The sequence below is a fragment of the Sinocyclocheilus anshuiensis genome, unplaced genomic scaffold (genome assembly GCF_001515605.1).
Source record: "Sinocyclocheilus anshuiensis isolate Anshui unplaced genomic scaffold, SAMN03320099.WGS_v1.1 scaffold1839, whole genome shotgun sequence".
Lineage (NCBI taxonomy): Eukaryota > Metazoa > Chordata > Actinopteri > Cypriniformes > Cyprinidae > Sinocyclocheilus > Sinocyclocheilus anshuiensis.
In genome coordinates, this window is record NW_015551095.1 from 58234 (window position 1) to 75887 (window position 17654).

Here is a 17654-nt window from a genome sequence, read left to right on the forward strand (position 1 = left end):
GTGTGTGTGTGTGTGTGTGTGTGTGTGTTTTACAGACAAAATGTTTAAAAAAATGTAAGTGATCTACATCTTATAATTTGGTTTCCTGAAAAATGTTAACAGTTATTCACAAAATGGAGAAACAATATTTGATCAATAATAAATAAGGTTTACTAGATATCAACACAGCACCCACAGTGTACATCTGTCAATATAACATCATAAAAAATAAAATCAACAATAATACATATTTAAAAGTCATATATTAAATAAATATTAAATGTCATATATTAAAAAAATAATAAATACTTTCAATAATTACAATAAAAAAGCATCAATTTAAAACAACAGTTATTCCAAAGTTCAGCTTAAACTTAGCAAGCATAACCCATTCAAATGTTTTACACAACCAGTGAGCATTACTAAAATACATTTCCACACAGAAAATATGGAATGCAGGCAGCACTGGTTTGGGTCACCAGTGGTCAGCTAGTTTGATGCAGCAATGTGGCGCAGACTGCGGAGGACGTCCTGAGTAAAGCTGCGCAGCTGCTGAAGAGAAAGATGGATGGCCACTTGGACTTGATCACCGCTGAGCCGTGGAGAGAGCGCTGGGAATGCTGCCGTCTGGGATACTGTGCTGGGAATCTGGGCCAGCTGCTGCACCTGAGCGAGAACAGCACAGCCCATATTGAAACCAGATTCTCCTGTTGTAGGTGAGTTTAGTTGTGTAAGCGATGTTAAAGAGTCTGAAGGTAATACCTGAGCAGACAGGTCTGTGATATCAGCGAGCAGGAGGCTCAGTTCTTCTGTGGAGCTCGAGAGCTGTCTGAGGTCCTGCAGAAGTCCACGGTGCAGCTCCAAACCGGCCACAATACGGCTTAAACGCACGTCCTGCTCAAAACACAAACAGTCACAGATAGCTCAAGCCTGTGGGTAGGACATTTGACTTTAACACAAAGTTTGCAGGTTTGATTCTGGTGACGCTGAACATATAATAAATTAAATGGGCTTTTAATGGCTTCATCTGCATCTGTATTTTACCCTGATAGGCTATATTTAACACGCTTACACTTTACCACGTGAGAGTATTTACCATGCTGAGGCCCTCTGACTTGAGCACCGGCGGCGCAGGGATGCCAAGATCACTCAACCAATACTCCAAGTGTTCTGCTTCGCCGGAGAGGCCCAAACCCTGCAAACAGCAGCCTTCCATCACACACTATACTAGCAGAAGAACACCATCAACCCACTGTGCCATCCAAACTTAACCAAAAGAATGTCAAGTTATTAGTGAAGAATGGGTAAATTGTTCACTAATGCAAACCCCTAAGAGTTATGAGTTATGAGCTCTGCTATGATAGCGCTTGCCGCTAGTAGATGTACATATAAGAGTTTCTCACCGCGGCGCTGACGCACGCCTGCTGCGCCGCGGAAATGTCGCTCAGGATCTTCTTGGCTAGACTCGTGGCGCGCGTCAGCGGCTGCTTCTGGAGCGGCGCGGCGTCCAGCAGCGTCAGACAGCAGCGCACTGCGAGAACTGTTAGTAGAGAAATACGCTGTTAGTGATTCATAGCAAACGCCATCTGTTTCATAAACGAGCGCTGCAAACACACAGGCTACTAAACATTTACATGGTTTACTTTGATCTCGAACGACTTTTCAATGACTACTCGTAACGTTTCCTAAACGATCAAATCTATACTTACTGAGGAAAAACTTCATAGTGGTTCTAAGTGCATGGATATTTTACTGCATTGATTCACTGCATTCTAGTCGCCTATTTAAACCCGCTGAGATTGTTCAACTGGGGAAACTTTCATGAGCTGGCGCGTTATTGCACCTAAATGATGTTGCGTGCATGCTGCATTGCGAAAAACCAATAAGCAAAACGTGAAAAAGAAAAAGACACTCCTTGGAGCAGGATGTTTTCACAGGGGTGACCAGGGGCTATAACAGACATATTCATTCTTCAATATAGAAATGTGTACTGGACTGTTTTAGTGCCCAAAACACAACTGAGTACACTTAATGTCTACTTAACTGTAACCGAGATAGTTGTGAATTAGATCACGTAATACTGAGTGAATATGACTATTTTTGTATTAATCCTCAGCTGCAGGTATTTTAATAAAGAGGCTCACTATAGCTTTACTGCTCAGTCCGCTTCTCAAAACTCCCAAATGCTTGCTCTCCAGCGTTGCACACTCGTGGATGAGATGATGCAGATAGTGATACACATGTGGAAAAGACCAGAAGTCAACAGTAGACATAAATGCCAGAATATAAAATGAGTTATTTTATGCATTTAAATGGTTTCATTTTCGCATGTTTTCTAGTACAAGTGCACTGTGCTCACATTTATTTGTGCATGAAATTACTAATAAAAATACATAGCTTGTGCCTCATTGTGATCTCATATTGCAGAATATATTTTAGTATGCATTTGAGAGTGTGCTGCGTATACATGCAGAGTTTGCAGCTTTACTCGCCTTTTTGGTCATTTGTGACTTAGCTGACGACAGAACTAGGTATGTGTGCTCATATAGTTTCTTGTGCGGGTTATTAATGGTGAAGTGATAGAGCGTGCGCCACATATTCGCGTAGCCTACTGCTGAAGAGTGCGCCGTGAGCACAGCACAGCACAGCTGTTCTACTGAAGCTCGTATCATTAGCATTTCATGATCTGGTCATAGATGCATCACCTTCCTGACATTTCCTATCGCATGCACAAGTCCGGATCTGACGAATTCTCCCGGGAATTCTTCAGTTTCGTCAGTGCAGGAACAGCGAGTCTTTCACACACACCCACACGAGCTGTATTCTGAGTCGGGATCAAAGCTGTCAGAAAAGCACAATGTGTTGAGCATGAGTGAAAAACACGCACTTCCTTCAGAAATACTCAAAGGCCGTTTCCGTGGTGTGGCTCTGCTGTAAACAGTGAGCTCATCTGAATCTCGGTGGAATTCAGGAGTTACACAACACAGGCACGCTGACACTTTTAATGACATGACTAGTTGCATTATTAATCACGGTTAGGCTACCTGTTTATTTCCGTATTTGTAGAATATGCTTTCCTTGAAATGATCAGACATATTTCTCCTAACAAATGCCAAAACAATATTAACAAATACAAATGTAGCATCCTCAGTTCTGCTCTGAATAATGCATAGCCCTGGATTCATCACTGAAACGGATTTTCTAGTAAATACTCTCAGATTTCAGATTACTGTGCTTTAAAGTTAATTGCAGATCTTGATTGAAAAGGGTTTAAACAATGAGCAGATAGACTAAGACAGAAGCACAGTGCCAGACGTGTTTGAGAACTGCTGGAGGACGCACTGATCATCACAGTTCAACCACTAATTTAACGGGTGTGAATGAATCACAATGGTTTTTAAGTTTGTGTTCAACAATCTGAATATGCTGTACCACTGGAAAAAGAGAATTTAAAGCTAAACCTGCGGTCATGTGGTCAAACACATTTTGGGCAACAATGTGCAATATTCTGAATACTGAAGAGCTGTAACTAAATGATTATTGATTATGGCTATGGATGAGGTCTTCTGTAACTGATAATGTTTCTGCTGCAAAACAGAGCTCCATTAAGAAAATATAGCATGTCCCTCGTAAAAGACCACACATTAATAATAATAAAAAAGGTTAGTAGTTGTGGCTGATAATTATTATGAACTTGAACAAAATGAAATCTCATTTAAAGGAAGAGAGGTGTCTCATTTATTTTAAAATGGCAATCTTAACTAATCATGCCCTTTGAGTCCATGTTATGTAGAGACATGTCCGACCTGTGTCCCCTAAATAAAGCTGAAATAAACACCTGGCCTCATACATCACTGAGTCTTGAGCAGGGTGCAGAGCTTGTACTCGGACAGATGAAACTACATTCATGTGTCTTATGTGTACGAAGCTACTGAGCTATGCTTGGATTCAACCTCCAGCTTTTCTCTTTTTTATCAAAATGTGCTTCTTACCTTGGACTGTGTAATATAATCTTTAACAGCAATCAAGATGTTTTTATCGTTTCAAAACACATACTTACACTTTCACATGTGACCAACAATTCCTCAACAAATATAAAATATCATAATCAAATATGATCAAAATATTCATCTGACGGTGGTGAGGAAAACCTGAATTTGTAGTCATTTTAACTATCAAATACACCGAATCAATCAATCACTGTATTAAAACAAACACAACAAACACTGAGTATGTTATTGTTTATAAAGATTTTTTCAAGATTCAAACAAACTGTATTATGTATAGATGTGTTTTATCCAGTGTTCTGTGTTCCCTCAACCCTGACTCTGCTAGAAGTGATGACTATCAGTCCACAAAAACAATATATGCTGTGTATTTAGTATTTACACATTATTAGAAAAATTGAACACTGTTTTATATTTAATATAAAATGATATCAAATAACTTGAAAACCACAAAAGTATGATGACCACCATCAGACATCAACAGACAGAAAATGTGACAGGTGACAGAAACTGAGGACACAACTTTGAAACCTTATGAAACACAGCCTTGCTTTGATATGAGATACTATTAAGTGTTGCTTTTGATCAAATAAGCTCTTTTTCATCATTAAAAAACATTTTTATCCATTTCATAGCATATGAATGATTGAACCCTTCTCTGTGGACACACTGTTGTAGATGTAGTGAGAAGACAATAAGTGTCATAGATTTGATATAATAATCATAAAGTTAAATTGAGGAGGATAATTGTGTTAAATACATTCTATTATTAATCCCTCATAACATTTACAATTGAAAATATTTTCAATATATTGTGTGGTTTCTGTAAAATACAGAGACGGAGAAATGAACTGTGTGTAATCTGAAAGTTTTAGATCCAGTCAGTTTTTGCTCCAGTCCCCAAATATTACTGCTGTCGGTTAATAAAATTTGACGGAAGAACTCACACCTCGGTTGCACTTACAGGTGAAAATATTTTCATTATTAAACTTAATAGCAGTTCAAATGGCTGGACATGTGTTGTCCCAGGACTGAAGAATCAGTGACATACAGACTGATTTTCTTACATTCAGAGGTTTTATTCTCATTATTGTAGAGCACATGACTGGCTAGATGTTTTCTTTTTTCACCTTTATTTATATAGCGCTTCACAGAGTCAAAGGGGAAAATAGTTTGTCAATAATGCAAGAAGACAATAAAAGAGTCATTTTCCAACTAAAGGCAGTTGATTGATGATTCAGTGATTCATCATCAGTTCAGCTCTCTTCAAGTGTCTGTGCAATCAGTCATGTGTCACCAACTAAACACGCCAGAGGCAACAGTGGCTCCATCGGTGACAGAATGGAGAAAACACCTTGGGAGAAACCAGGCTCAGTCGGGGGCCAGACCGAACCAGCATGGTGTGGTTTAATTCCAGGCTGCAGCACAGGTCAGATTGAGCAGAGGACTCGTCTGGTTTCAAACAGAAAATACAGTTTAGAACAGAATAATGAATAAAGCTGAGATAAACCGTGTATTGATTTAGCACTGATTTAGTGGCTCGTATCATTGTGGAAAATCATTCAGAACCCAAAGTGTTTCGAGCAGTTCAGTCCAGTTTGGTGACATTCAACAAGAACCGGTTCAAAAGAATTATTCGTTCACGAACTGCACATCACTGCAATTCATTGTGCAATGAGCATTATTAGAAAATCCACACAGATGACGACAGTGTTTGACAGGGGGGGAATCTGTCCATCTGTCTGTATTGTTGAGTGAATATAAGTACTAGATTTGAATGGGCTCTTTCTGAAGGGGGCTTCACACGTGTACATCCAGTAATGTTCATGTAAGACAATCCCCCCGTCACACAGCAAGATGGCATGCCAGCCCAAGGCATACGCGAGCTAAGCGGCTGCTTGGGGCCCCCAAGAGTACATGAAATGACAGCTCGATTTTTGGTGATATATTGTGTCAATGAACAATGGTAATAATATAAAAACACAACATTAAATAATGAAATAATCTATATGTATCATCATATTAGCGCCATAGCGCCGGTCATGCAGGAATCAGATCAGAGGTGTTTCCTGGTTAGTCCGAATCTGCTCGGAACTGTTTTCACAAGTTTACAGAGCTCTACGCACTCGCAGATCTTCCCATTATATGGTTTCTCACATAATCCATTCAAAATTTGAGGAAAAGTTTTGTTTGTCCACATATACTGTTTCAGGAATGACAAATGCGAGTGAATGCGCTATAAATTGTGGCATGATTGACAGTGATAAATATTGTAGCAATAAACGGAATGAACTTTCTGACAAGCCAGTCAAAATAGACCTGGGCTGCCTTCCCGAAACCTTCTTAACGCTACGTCGTTCTTACCTTAACCTGTACCTTATTGTTAATACGTGTTTCCTGAAACCTTCTTAGTTAAGTATACCTTCTGTAAGTCATACTTTCGTAAGGTTGGTCTGGACCACTCTTCGCTATACCTTATCACTTTTGACAGTTCACAGTTCTTTACTTCTCATTCTATACGAATTTAATAGCTGTGCAAAATCAAAGACGGCGCCGTCCGCGGAGCCATAAAGTGTATATGTGCTCTAAAACTTTAGGGGGAAAAATCGCCGACACGGCAGCAAATTCAGCAGCTTTTAGATCTTGTTGGTCCCATTTTGTCGAGACAAAATCAGCTGCTGGCGGCTCCTCTTTCTCTCTTTTTCTCCGCAATAGTAAGCTAGCAGTTGATTATATGTTTCTCCTTTTGCATTTTTATCGAGTAGGTCATTCAATAACAGAAATGAGTGATTTATACCAATATGTGATGCTGCTGCTGGGCAATTAACCCTGGTTGTGGAGTAAATAAAGACACTATGAAAAATATATTACAATAATATAAATGACCCATTCAAAGGCCAGTGAAGGCATGCTGTCAGTTAGTGCGATAGGCTACGTTTGGGCATGAGGTTGCGGGTTCACACATTCATTTCAAAATTATATAAAATATCCTGGGTTGGATTTAGTTTGCAATTTGGATTATTTTCCATGAGATCCCATGAGTCCTGCTAAATGCAATTTCAACTATTTCTGAAGTGCTTCTTGTTGGAAAGCACTCTTACCACAATGTTCTTCTGTTGGACTTGTGTAGGCCCAAGGTGTTATTTTTTCTCTCTCTCCTGTTAAAAGCTGTTCAATTATTAAAGGGTTAGTTCACCCAAAAATGAAAGTTCTGTCACTAATTACTGACCCTCAAGTCGTTCTAAACCCGTATGATCTTCGTTCATCTTCGGAACACAAGTTAAGATATGTTTGAAGGATTCTGAGATCTCTCTGACCCTCCCATAGACCGCAAGGGTCCTAACACGATCAAGGTCCAGAGACGTAGCAAGGAGATCGTTAAAATAATCCATGTGACATCAGGGGTTCAACCGTAATATTACGAAGCTACGAGAATACTTGTTATACGCATAAGAAAATAACGACTTTATTCAACAATTTCAACAATATTTTGGAGAGTATATCCACTGAATGTAAAACCCCCCACGCTGTTCTGGGTCAGCTGCGTCATGCAGATACGTTGTTTACGTTCAGATCAAAGATCAAACAACGTATCCGCGTGACACAGAACAGCATACGCTGTTTACATCCAGCGGATACGCTCCAGAATGCTGCTATGGTGACACGGAGGAGACGAATTGTTGAATAAAGTCGTTATTTTTTTTCGTTTGCGTACAAAAAGTATTCTCGTAGCTTCGTAAAAATTACGGTTGAACCCCTGATGTCACATGGATTATTTTACCAATGTCCTTGCTACGTTTCTGGACCTGGGAACAATTCAGTTGTGTTGCTGTCTATGGGAGGATCAGACAGCTCCCAGACTCAATCAACAATATCTTAATTTGTGTTCCGAAGATGAACGAAGGTCTTACGGGTTTGGAACGACATGAGGAGGAGTAATTAATGACAGAATTTTCATTTTTGGATGAACTATCCCTTTAAGCAGTGTCCCTGTAGGTTTTTCCCTTGTATTTTATGTGGTGACCACTAGGTGGTGCTCTGGGAATATATTTTTCTTTGGTTTTCTTCCCTGTCGTGATGTACAGTGGTGGGCTGTTGTGCAATGTGGGCCGACCAGTGTTGCCAATTTAGCAATTTTGTTGCTAAATTTATAAGCTTTTCAGACTACCCTAGCAACTTTTTCTTCCAAAAGCACCTAGCAACAAATGTAGCTATTTTAAAAATGTATTTGGCAGCCTTTAGCAACTTTTGATAAGTGACTCAGACAATAAAAAGGCACACATTTTCCATCCAAATTACACAAAAAGAGGAAACCACAGATGCCTAGCAGTACATACATCACGTGAATTGAGTTAGCTGCTATTTGCAATTTTCAATTTAATAATAATAATAATTGAATAATTTGATAATTGAATAATTGTTCATTTATGATACACTTTGTTAGTAGCTTGTACCTGCGATTGTTGATCAGTTAGTACACTGTAAGAAAAATTGAAAATCTTTCAGGACATTATCCATTATCCATCATCCTTTGTAACCCTGTAACCTGAAAACACAATGGGTAATTTAAAATGCAGGTAAAAAACCGTTACAGAAAATTATTTCATATTAACATAGTAGATTGTGCCTTATTTTTACAGACTTTTCTTAAGAGTGTAGCATACTAACTAACTACTAATACACTGCTTAAAGCATAATTGTTGAGAATGTGTAGAATTACTAGTTTACTAGCTACTAAAGAAACTTAAATTGAAATCATTCAAAAATGTGTACGTTTTTGATAATTAAATGTATTTAAAAATACAGTTATTTATATTTTAATATTATATCATGCATATTGTTTTACAAACAAATCTATATTAACATATATAAAATATATTTTTTGCTGAGATTTGATGTGACAATTTTGCGTCGTGATTACGCAATGACGTCATTGCGCAATGACATCACAACGTCATTTAGCAACTTTTAGCAACAAATCGACCTTCCTTTAGCAACTTTCGCTGAAAATTAGTTGGCAACACTGGGGCCGACCCATTGCGCGAATATGAAGGATAGTAAATGTGCGTAGCCTGTATCCCTCCATCGGCCCAGACGAATGGCCTGCACAGCCCACGTAATTAAAACCTTGTAATGAATTTAGTGTGCTCCGGCTCAATAGCGTGAGCTCGTCAATGGCGAACTGCTCACACAAGCAGAGCTGCAGCTGAATGCGAGCTGAGGTAAGCTGCTAAACCTGACGACTCTTTACGATCATAAAAGTTCAACGACAGACATTCATTCTCAGGGATGCAAACTATTACTGGCCTTTTCCAAGTTCTCGGATTGTAATGCCATTTACGTTATTTGCCACAATGTACATAGCAACATTAGCAGTTTTCAGTTTGATCTCTACATTTCTTCCGTAATTTTACGCAAGAAAATGTTTCAAAAATGGTCAAATTCTCAAACTTACTCTAGAACATTGTAAATCTGAAGACTTCCGCTTTCAAGTGCAGTGATATTTTTCTATGAAAGATATCTTAATGTAGGCCTGAATGTTTTAATGGCATAATATATAATGTATTTCTGTGATCAAAGCTGTATTTTCAGCATCATTACTCCAGTCTTCACTCACATGATCTTCAGAAATCAGTATAATATGCTGATTTGCTGCTCGATTATCGATTAATATTTGTTATCACTTATTAATAACGGTTCTTGTTATTATTAATACTGAAAACTGTTTTTGCTTCTTAATATTTTTGTGGAAACTGATACTTTTTCAGGAGTATTTGTTGAATACAAAGTTAAAGAACAACATTTATCCGAAATATAAATAATTTGTAATAAGTATATCTTTACTGTTATTTAAATCAGTTTAATGCGACCTTGTTGAATAAAAGTATTAATTCATTTGTTTTTAAATCTTACTCGACTAAATGGTAATGTATCACATTTTCCACAAAAATATTGGGCAGCACAACAGTGTTGAACATTGATAATAATCAGCAATGTTTTGTGTATGTATGAATAAATGTTTTCAACACAAAACCCCAACCAATAGAGTCATCTTCCATCTCAGGAAATCTGCTGTTCAGAACGAGTGGAGCAGATGCATTTCCAGACAGGAAGAACCTATGCAGTTCTTAACATTCATCTGTTCCACGCTTCTATCACCCACAAGGCCTTTCATTTTAATAGAAGAAAACAGGATTCAATGTAAATGAGTAACACAGACAAGCATTCCACACTGTACTGTCTGTTAACAACCTGACACTTCATATCCAGCCACTCAATTCCAAACTATTCTCACGTTACATTATGAATTTTGATCATTTGGTTAAAGCAAGACAACGCTTTTCAATTCAATTCAGGACTTTCTAACAAGACGCTATTGTGTTGTATATGCAGCAAACCACATCGTTGCTATGAATGTATAAAACTGATGCATGCATTAATGAAAAAACAACACAACTGGAGAACTTCTGATGTTCTTTATAATGTTATATCACACAGTATGTTCATGGATTATAATAAGAGCAAAGCTAAAGGAGGAACAGACAGGCCAAATTCAAACAAGAAAGGCTGCGAGACTGCAGACTCATGGGAAACTATCGTCATCATCTTCTGCCATCTCTTTGGCAAACTCCAGATCCTGCTGCTCTCGCTCTCGTCTCTCCTGTGAACACACACAGACAGTGATGAGCTCCAGCAGACGCTCTGCAGCGTCAGACAGCGTGTGTGTGTGTGTGTGTGTGTGTGTGTGTGTGTGTCACTCTTACCTCAGCAGACTCCAGGTCCTTGTTGTACGCCTTTGGTGGAAATCTCATGGCCTGCACAGAAACAGGTGAACAGCACTTACATCGCTACCTATACCTCATCTAAAAGTACTCTTTTCCTTGCTTTAAACCCATACGTGCTGACTGTGAAACACAGCAGACTTTAATTAGATGCATTTATGGTGTAATTCATTGCCATGTCAATCTTCTGTATGCTTTACTACTTGAAGTAGTCCAGGCTCAGGTAACAAAGCACATGTTTGTTGAATCCCAGAAATCCTACCTTGACGGACATGTTGTGTATATCCAGACAGAAGGAGATGCGCTGGTGGAAGGCCAGCTGAGGCTCTCGAGTGCTGTAAATGTCCATGGTCTCTTTGGACTGGACGTAACCTTTCTCGTGGTTTATACTGGCCTCAATCACACCGTCACGGATGGCCTGGACAGACAGAGACGGTCACATGCTTCAGCTCAGTCCCTGATGAACACGACCTCACGAGTGAGTGAGTGAGTGAGAGAGTGAGTGAGTCTGACCTTGGCCACGATGAACTCGGCGTCTTCAGGACTGTCCAGCTGCAGCTTCTGCGCGATGTCAGCCAGAGAGATGCGCGAGTACGACAGGCTGATCATCCTCACCCCTGAAACACACCACACACATCTGCCTGAACACACAGAAACACCCCTAGAGCAACAGAAACATCCAGCAGGAGATCACCGCAGAGCTGCATCTGAGCCAACAAACAAGCCAGTGATCGTTCTTCTCCTCGCTGAAATATTCCTGCTTGCAGTGATTTCATTCATATGCACTGAAGAGCTTGCGAGTGAAATTAAGCCATTCATATTCCAAACTGATTCTATAATCTATTCGCATATTCTTTTTTATATAGCGCTTTTTATAATGCAGACTGTGTCAAAGCAGCTTTACAGTACAGTTATGATCCAGTTCTCACCTCTATTTATTTATTTTTTTCTTTATTACTACTAAAAATCCTTTTCAACATCAGGGATCCAGACTGAGATGAGGCTAATATCTCTGTATGGTGCTAGGATCAGTGAGGATGGGGGTCTGGGACCGATAAAGAAAAAGACCAGAGACTAATAGCAATGCTTAATTTGGCCTGATAACATTGATGTCACATCTGCAGAGTTCACACCTGTGTGTTATAGAGCTAAATTAAAATATTCTGAAATATTTAGTGTGTGGAGTTGAGACTCGTCATCTCTTGGGATTTTGTGAGGGCAAACCAAGCCAGTGCTGAGTATTGCAACAGAATAGAGTTATTATCCTTAAAACAGATTAGACTGCATGTACTTTTTTAAGGTAAGAGTCAGATTTATCCATTTATTTGGACTATACTCTCAGTAACATATTTTAACGGTCACATGCACTAGACTTTGAACATGCAAACGTTTTCGCCCATGATAAGACATCATACTCCTCAGCATGTTTTTCTTTTTAAAAAGGTCAACAAATTCAACATATGACTAATCATAATTTATCCAAAGTTTGAAGTTTGTGTTGTTTTAATTCAGCTATGAGTTCACACCGTGATCTTCTGCTGGCCGCACATCTTATACCAAACTTTCCAAAACTACGAAAGCCAAACTTCAGAATGCAGCAGAATGGGAAAGTACTTGGCTTGAGTTTGTTTCCGGCCTCCAGCATTCACATCAATGGGGGAAAAACAATGCAGTCTGTACTACTGCAGGAAGACTCAATGTGCTGTCTGTCAGTAAAATGCCATTCTAGAGGGATGACGGTGTGTCTCCGACGAGCAGCACTCACCGGTCTTGATGACGTTGTGTCTCAGACGGATGATCAGCGTGTAGGTGCCGTCAGCCTGAAACTTCTCTCCAAACTGATCCAGCGCCTGGTTAAACTTGGCCAGATTTCCAGCTCTCACCGCTAGACAGGGCAGAAACAGCAGTTACTGTGAAACACCGTTCGTGGGAAGGAGTTAAGAGTGTGACGTTTCAATCCTCTCATGATCCGCATTAACACACTACACTGAGTTCAGAAGAAGCAAGGTTAACAGGAAGTTCAGAACTGTAAATATAACTACTTTTCAGAGAAACGTAAAATGGTTTTCTTGCATGCAGAGTGGCACATGGAGTTACCCTGTGTGAGCAGGAAGTAGGGCATGAGGGACCTCTTGAGAGACGGCTGGCGGAACTGCAGGCGGTCAGGAATCTCCCCCAGCAGCAGCTCCACCACGATCAGCAGCTTATGCACCTGACGGAGACACAGCCATCACTCACAGCACCAGCGACAGAAGCCAGGCACACACACACACACACACACACACACACTCACCGTCTGCTTGAAGCCCACGGCCGTGTGCTGAGGCGCTTTACGCAGCGCGTTCGTTAGAGTCCTCCTCGCCTCTGAATACTCCAGCTGGATGGCCTTGATCCGCCCTGAAAATGTGCAGGGCACACACAAAATTACATATTGTATGAGTTGGGATACAGATTGTTAGTGTTAAATTTACTATTATTCACAAAACTGTAGCATTAGCACATGTAGTCTAAACACATGCAAAAAAGTCATAGCTTCATGACAAAAGTTACTAATGATATTACATCACTCCTGCAATTTGCCTGTCCAGACCACGTGATGTGAAAACTCAATCAGATGAAAACACTTTAATATTATACAAAAACACATTCAGGAGGCGAGCGACGTCACAGAAACAAAGCGGTTTCAAAAACAGAACTGTGCAGTCAGGACACGGAGTAATACAATACACATGACGAAATTAATAATATGACAACATTTATTATTCCTATATATTTGACATTCCTGCCGAATTCAAGCACTTTCTTGCTGGATCCCGCAGCACAGGTTAATAATGGCCTCACTGTAACCCTATGATATAATACTACTAATACATAATCATAACTATAATAATTGTAAAAGATGAGGGATTGTGTTGTTGATTGAGCTAAACTTGAATTCAGAATACTCCTCTAACGAGTTACTTTGGATGAAGTGCTAAAGCCTCAGTAGAAAACAAAGCCAAGGCTCCAGACTAAAGCCCCGTTCACACCAAGAACGATAACTATAAAGATAACTATATTAGCGTCCACACCAGCGAACGATATCGTCTGTTTATTCTAAGCGCACGCGCGTCTGCCGCTTTACATGCTCGAGCTCGTTACAGCAGGATGGATTCTGATTGGCTGTCAATGTTTTTATCGTTCATCAGCTGGAGAACAATTGTTTTGAAAGTGATTCCAACGATATAGTTTCTCTGTGCCTTTATCGTTATCGCTGTGGTGTGGACTCTGCTATTCTGTAATACTGACAAGGATAATTAGAACTATATCTTTATAGTTGTCGTGCTTGGTGTGAATGGGTCTGAACATCTGAGAGCAGAGGCACCAGCGCCACTGATTCTGCTGGGGTGCTGTGTGGGGTATAAAAACAAAGATAATTTAATCATAAAATTACTTCTGTTTTGAATAAGTAAGTGCAGTTAATAATAATATTACATGTTCATTTCTTGTTTATACAGATTTGACAGTAAAGCTCTAAGCTTGAGTTGGGAAGCATACTAAATTATTTTAATAACAACAGTAACATGCAAAATCTAAAAATAATATTAAAATCTAATAACATAATATTTGATATAGATAAATGTATATATTCTATTCTTATTAAATGTACTATTATTATTCTATATGAAACTGACCAACAACTTCAGCGATTATGTGATTTAGTCACAAATTGAAGGTTTGTTTTTCTTACTCCATACATACACACACACACACACACACACACACACACAAAGTGCACAACTCTGACAAAATCTGATTTCTTGATGACTTGATATTTTATAATAGTGATTTTATAATTTCAATATATAAAGCAAAAAGTAGAAATGAATGACTAATTAGCCAATAAGTGCTCCTCTGCTGCCATCTACTGGTTATAATGGTGATTTGATGTATTTTTTTTATTTTACATAACTGTTTGTTTAGCACAAAGTATATTTTGGTCATCCTATAAAAAACAACATTCATCATTTTAGAGCTTTAATGAGCTGGAAATAGTTGTGTGAAATGCTTGAAAGTCATTGAAAAGTGCTTGAATTTCCCTCACAAACCCTGAAATGAATTGATCACATTTGACTCTTCCTGCCACAACACCATGGTTACAGTTAGCGTTACCACTTCTGGTTTCCTGACGTACATCAGCGCTGTTTATGACACAAAATTCTGGGCCGAATTTGAATGATTCTCACTAGATCTCGCAGCAACCTTCATTCATTCTGCGGTGAGTTCAAACGCTTCTCACTGGATCTCGCAGTGCTGTGCAGTAACAGTATCGTGAAATCAACTCTGGCTCCCGAGTAAAGCTGTTCTGAGCTCGGACAAGTTTGTTTGTCGCAGTCTGCGCTGCGCAACTCAAACGATTAGCGGGATTTTCACGCGTTTGTTTCGCTTGCCGTTTGATGTTTCTCATATGCAACAGAAATAGCAGCGCTTACGAGTTGAACAACGCGACCGCTCACAAAGTGTAGTCAGAATTTGTTCGCAGTCTGGGGCCCTGAAACACATGCCAGTTCATTTGAAGCCAGATGTGATGGAATGATTGACTTACGACAAACAGCTCAGTAGCATTAAAGACCACACCGGCTGATTCTGCGACTCGGTCTCTCCCTCTCATCCCGTTCTCTGCATAACGGAGGAGAAACCTTCACTCACCGGTGTAGTAGAGATAGCGCGCCCACTCGTTGTTGTTGGCCAGCTCGGGGAACACAGACTTGGACACCAGTTTCTCCGCCTGGTCATACAGATTGTACTGCAGGTAGTTGCGCAGCAGCAGGTTGAGCAGCGTGGCCTGGCCGTCAGCATCATGGCGTAGCGTGGCCGTCCTCAAGCGCGTGTGCAGGAAGCTGTGCTCACGAGAGAGAAGAGTGACCACAGCAGCTCAGCTGAACCTAAGGTCAAAGGTCATGTGGAGAACAGGCTCACCTGCGGACCACATCCAGCTGGTTCAGGAACTCGTACACGCGTGAATGGTAGTAATAACACTTGGCAGCCACTAAGTCCAGAGCCCGGCGGTTCTGCGAGCCGATCTTCTGGAGCAGATCATCAGACACTTTCTGGGCCTGTGCAGGACAGAGGATTCACTGAGGAAAAGCATTGTCTGGATAATCATCTCATCTGTCGAGCGTTTCTCTTGATTAATCAGATTAAAACACACACACACCAAATGTAACTGTTATTATCTGTATAAGAAACCGTGACCCAACTGTGCCTTCATGTGCTGGACTACAGTGAAATGAGTTCGATTTTATTTGATTAATATTTCCTATTCCTTTTAGGTACACATGCATGGTTAAGGATAAACCCTTTGAATGTTCATTCACATTTTCAGCAGATGAGATATAATGCGAGTTTGCTGACCTCGGCGTAGCGTGTCTTGTTGGTGAGGTAGACCACCATCAGCAGCTGCAGATAGGCCTCCACCTCTGGGATGAGCGGCGTCGCTGCAGCTTTCCCCGTGCGAGGCCTGAACGCCACGTCTCCTTCCTTCTCCACCGGCTGAAGCAGAGAGACACCGGTTACAGTCACGCACTCAGCCACTGGCCTTTCAGTTTAGGGCTGCTACATGTAGAGGAAACGCATGACCTGCAATAAAGCTCAGGACTCAACATTAAGTGTTCTGAAGACAGCTCGAGCTCCAGACTAACCGCTGAAGCCTCTACAGATAGCAGCACCAGCACCTGATTTAGCAGCACTGAAATAATTAACGACTATTGATTATATTAATTAATAATATTAGAAGGTTTGTCTTTTGGAATTGCACATTTAACAGTAGCAGCAGCTTGAGCTGGGATACGGATGCAAATTTATTTCCGTTAACAGAAACGGTAACATTTCTGGAAACAATGGTAACAAACCGAGTTTTATAGGGTAAAATGTAAATATTCTGACTGACTGACTGAGTTAGGACTGCTCCTATTAAAATTAACCATTGGTCTTCCATAGTATCATACATCTGTAGATCATGATAAGCACAGGTAAAACCACACACGGCTCCTCACTGCGCCGAACTCCAGCGCTTCTCACTAGGCATGTAACCATATCAAAATCTCACGATACGATAAGATTGCGATATTTTAAATAAATAAATAAATAAAGAATTGGGGGGAAACATTTTTATTTCGTACATTTTAAAGTTAAATTATTCTATCTAATGCACTTTGAGAGTTCAAAATTAAGAGCTGCAACCCATGTTCTTAACTAAGAAAACTTAAGTCAGAAAATCTTTTTATTTGTGATATACTGTCTCAGTCTAAATTACATTCACACTGGCGAACTCCAGCGCTTCTCACTAGGGATGTAACCATATCAAAATCTCACGATACGATAAGATTGCGATATTTAAAATAAATAAATAAATAAAGAATTGGGGGGAAACATTTTTATTTCGTACATTTTAAAGTTAAATTATTCTATCTAATGCACTTTGAGAGTTCAAAATTAAGAGCTGCAACCCATGTTCTTAACTAAGAAAACTTAAGTCAGAAAATCTTTTTATTTGTGATATACTGTCTCAGTCTAAATTACATTCACACTGGTGTTTTAGGAAGCCAAACTAATTAGAATTTATTAATAATAATAATAGTAACAACAATGACAGTAATAGCCATATATTGTAAAACAATTGCACTGTAAAATATATTAAAATTAATATTTCATAGGTATATTATTTTTGCTTTACACTACAGTAGGGAAACACTACTTCTTTCCTGATTTCTACACTCGAAAGAGATATTTTGAATTTGGACTGCGTTTAAACCGCTAGCTGTCAGAAATTCATACTGCACTTTTAAAGGGGTCATATGATGCGATTTCATTTTTTCCTTTCTCTTTGGAGTGTTACAAGCTCTTG

The 17654-nt window shown here is 39.6% G+C and overlaps 1 protein-coding gene across 1 annotated transcript in view; it reads right to left on the reverse strand.

Annotated features, from left to right (window-relative positions):
- Positions 1-10443: 10443 nt before the first annotated feature.
- The window catches only part of psmd3 (proteasome 26S subunit, non-ATPase 3), a 12093-nt gene continuing 4882 nt past the window's right edge, over positions 10444-17654 (reverse strand). The window contains exons 3-12 of the mRNA XM_016452758.1: positions 16163-16300; positions 15728-15864; positions 15458-15648; positions 13062-13165; positions 12866-12980; positions 12534-12653; positions 11282-11385; positions 11031-11186; positions 10751-10801; positions 10444-10647 (exon numbers count right to left, since the gene is read on the reverse strand). Of these exons, the coding sequence (XP_016308244.1) occupies positions 10570-10647; positions 10751-10801; positions 11031-11186; positions 11282-11385; positions 12534-12653; positions 12866-12980; positions 13062-13165; positions 15458-15648; positions 15728-15864; positions 16163-16300 (1194 nt within the window). The 3' untranslated portion in view covers positions 10444-10569. The remainder of the gene's footprint in view (positions 10648-10750; positions 10802-11030; positions 11187-11281; positions 11386-12533; positions 12654-12865; positions 12981-13061; positions 13166-15457; positions 15649-15727; positions 15865-16162; positions 16301-17654) is intronic.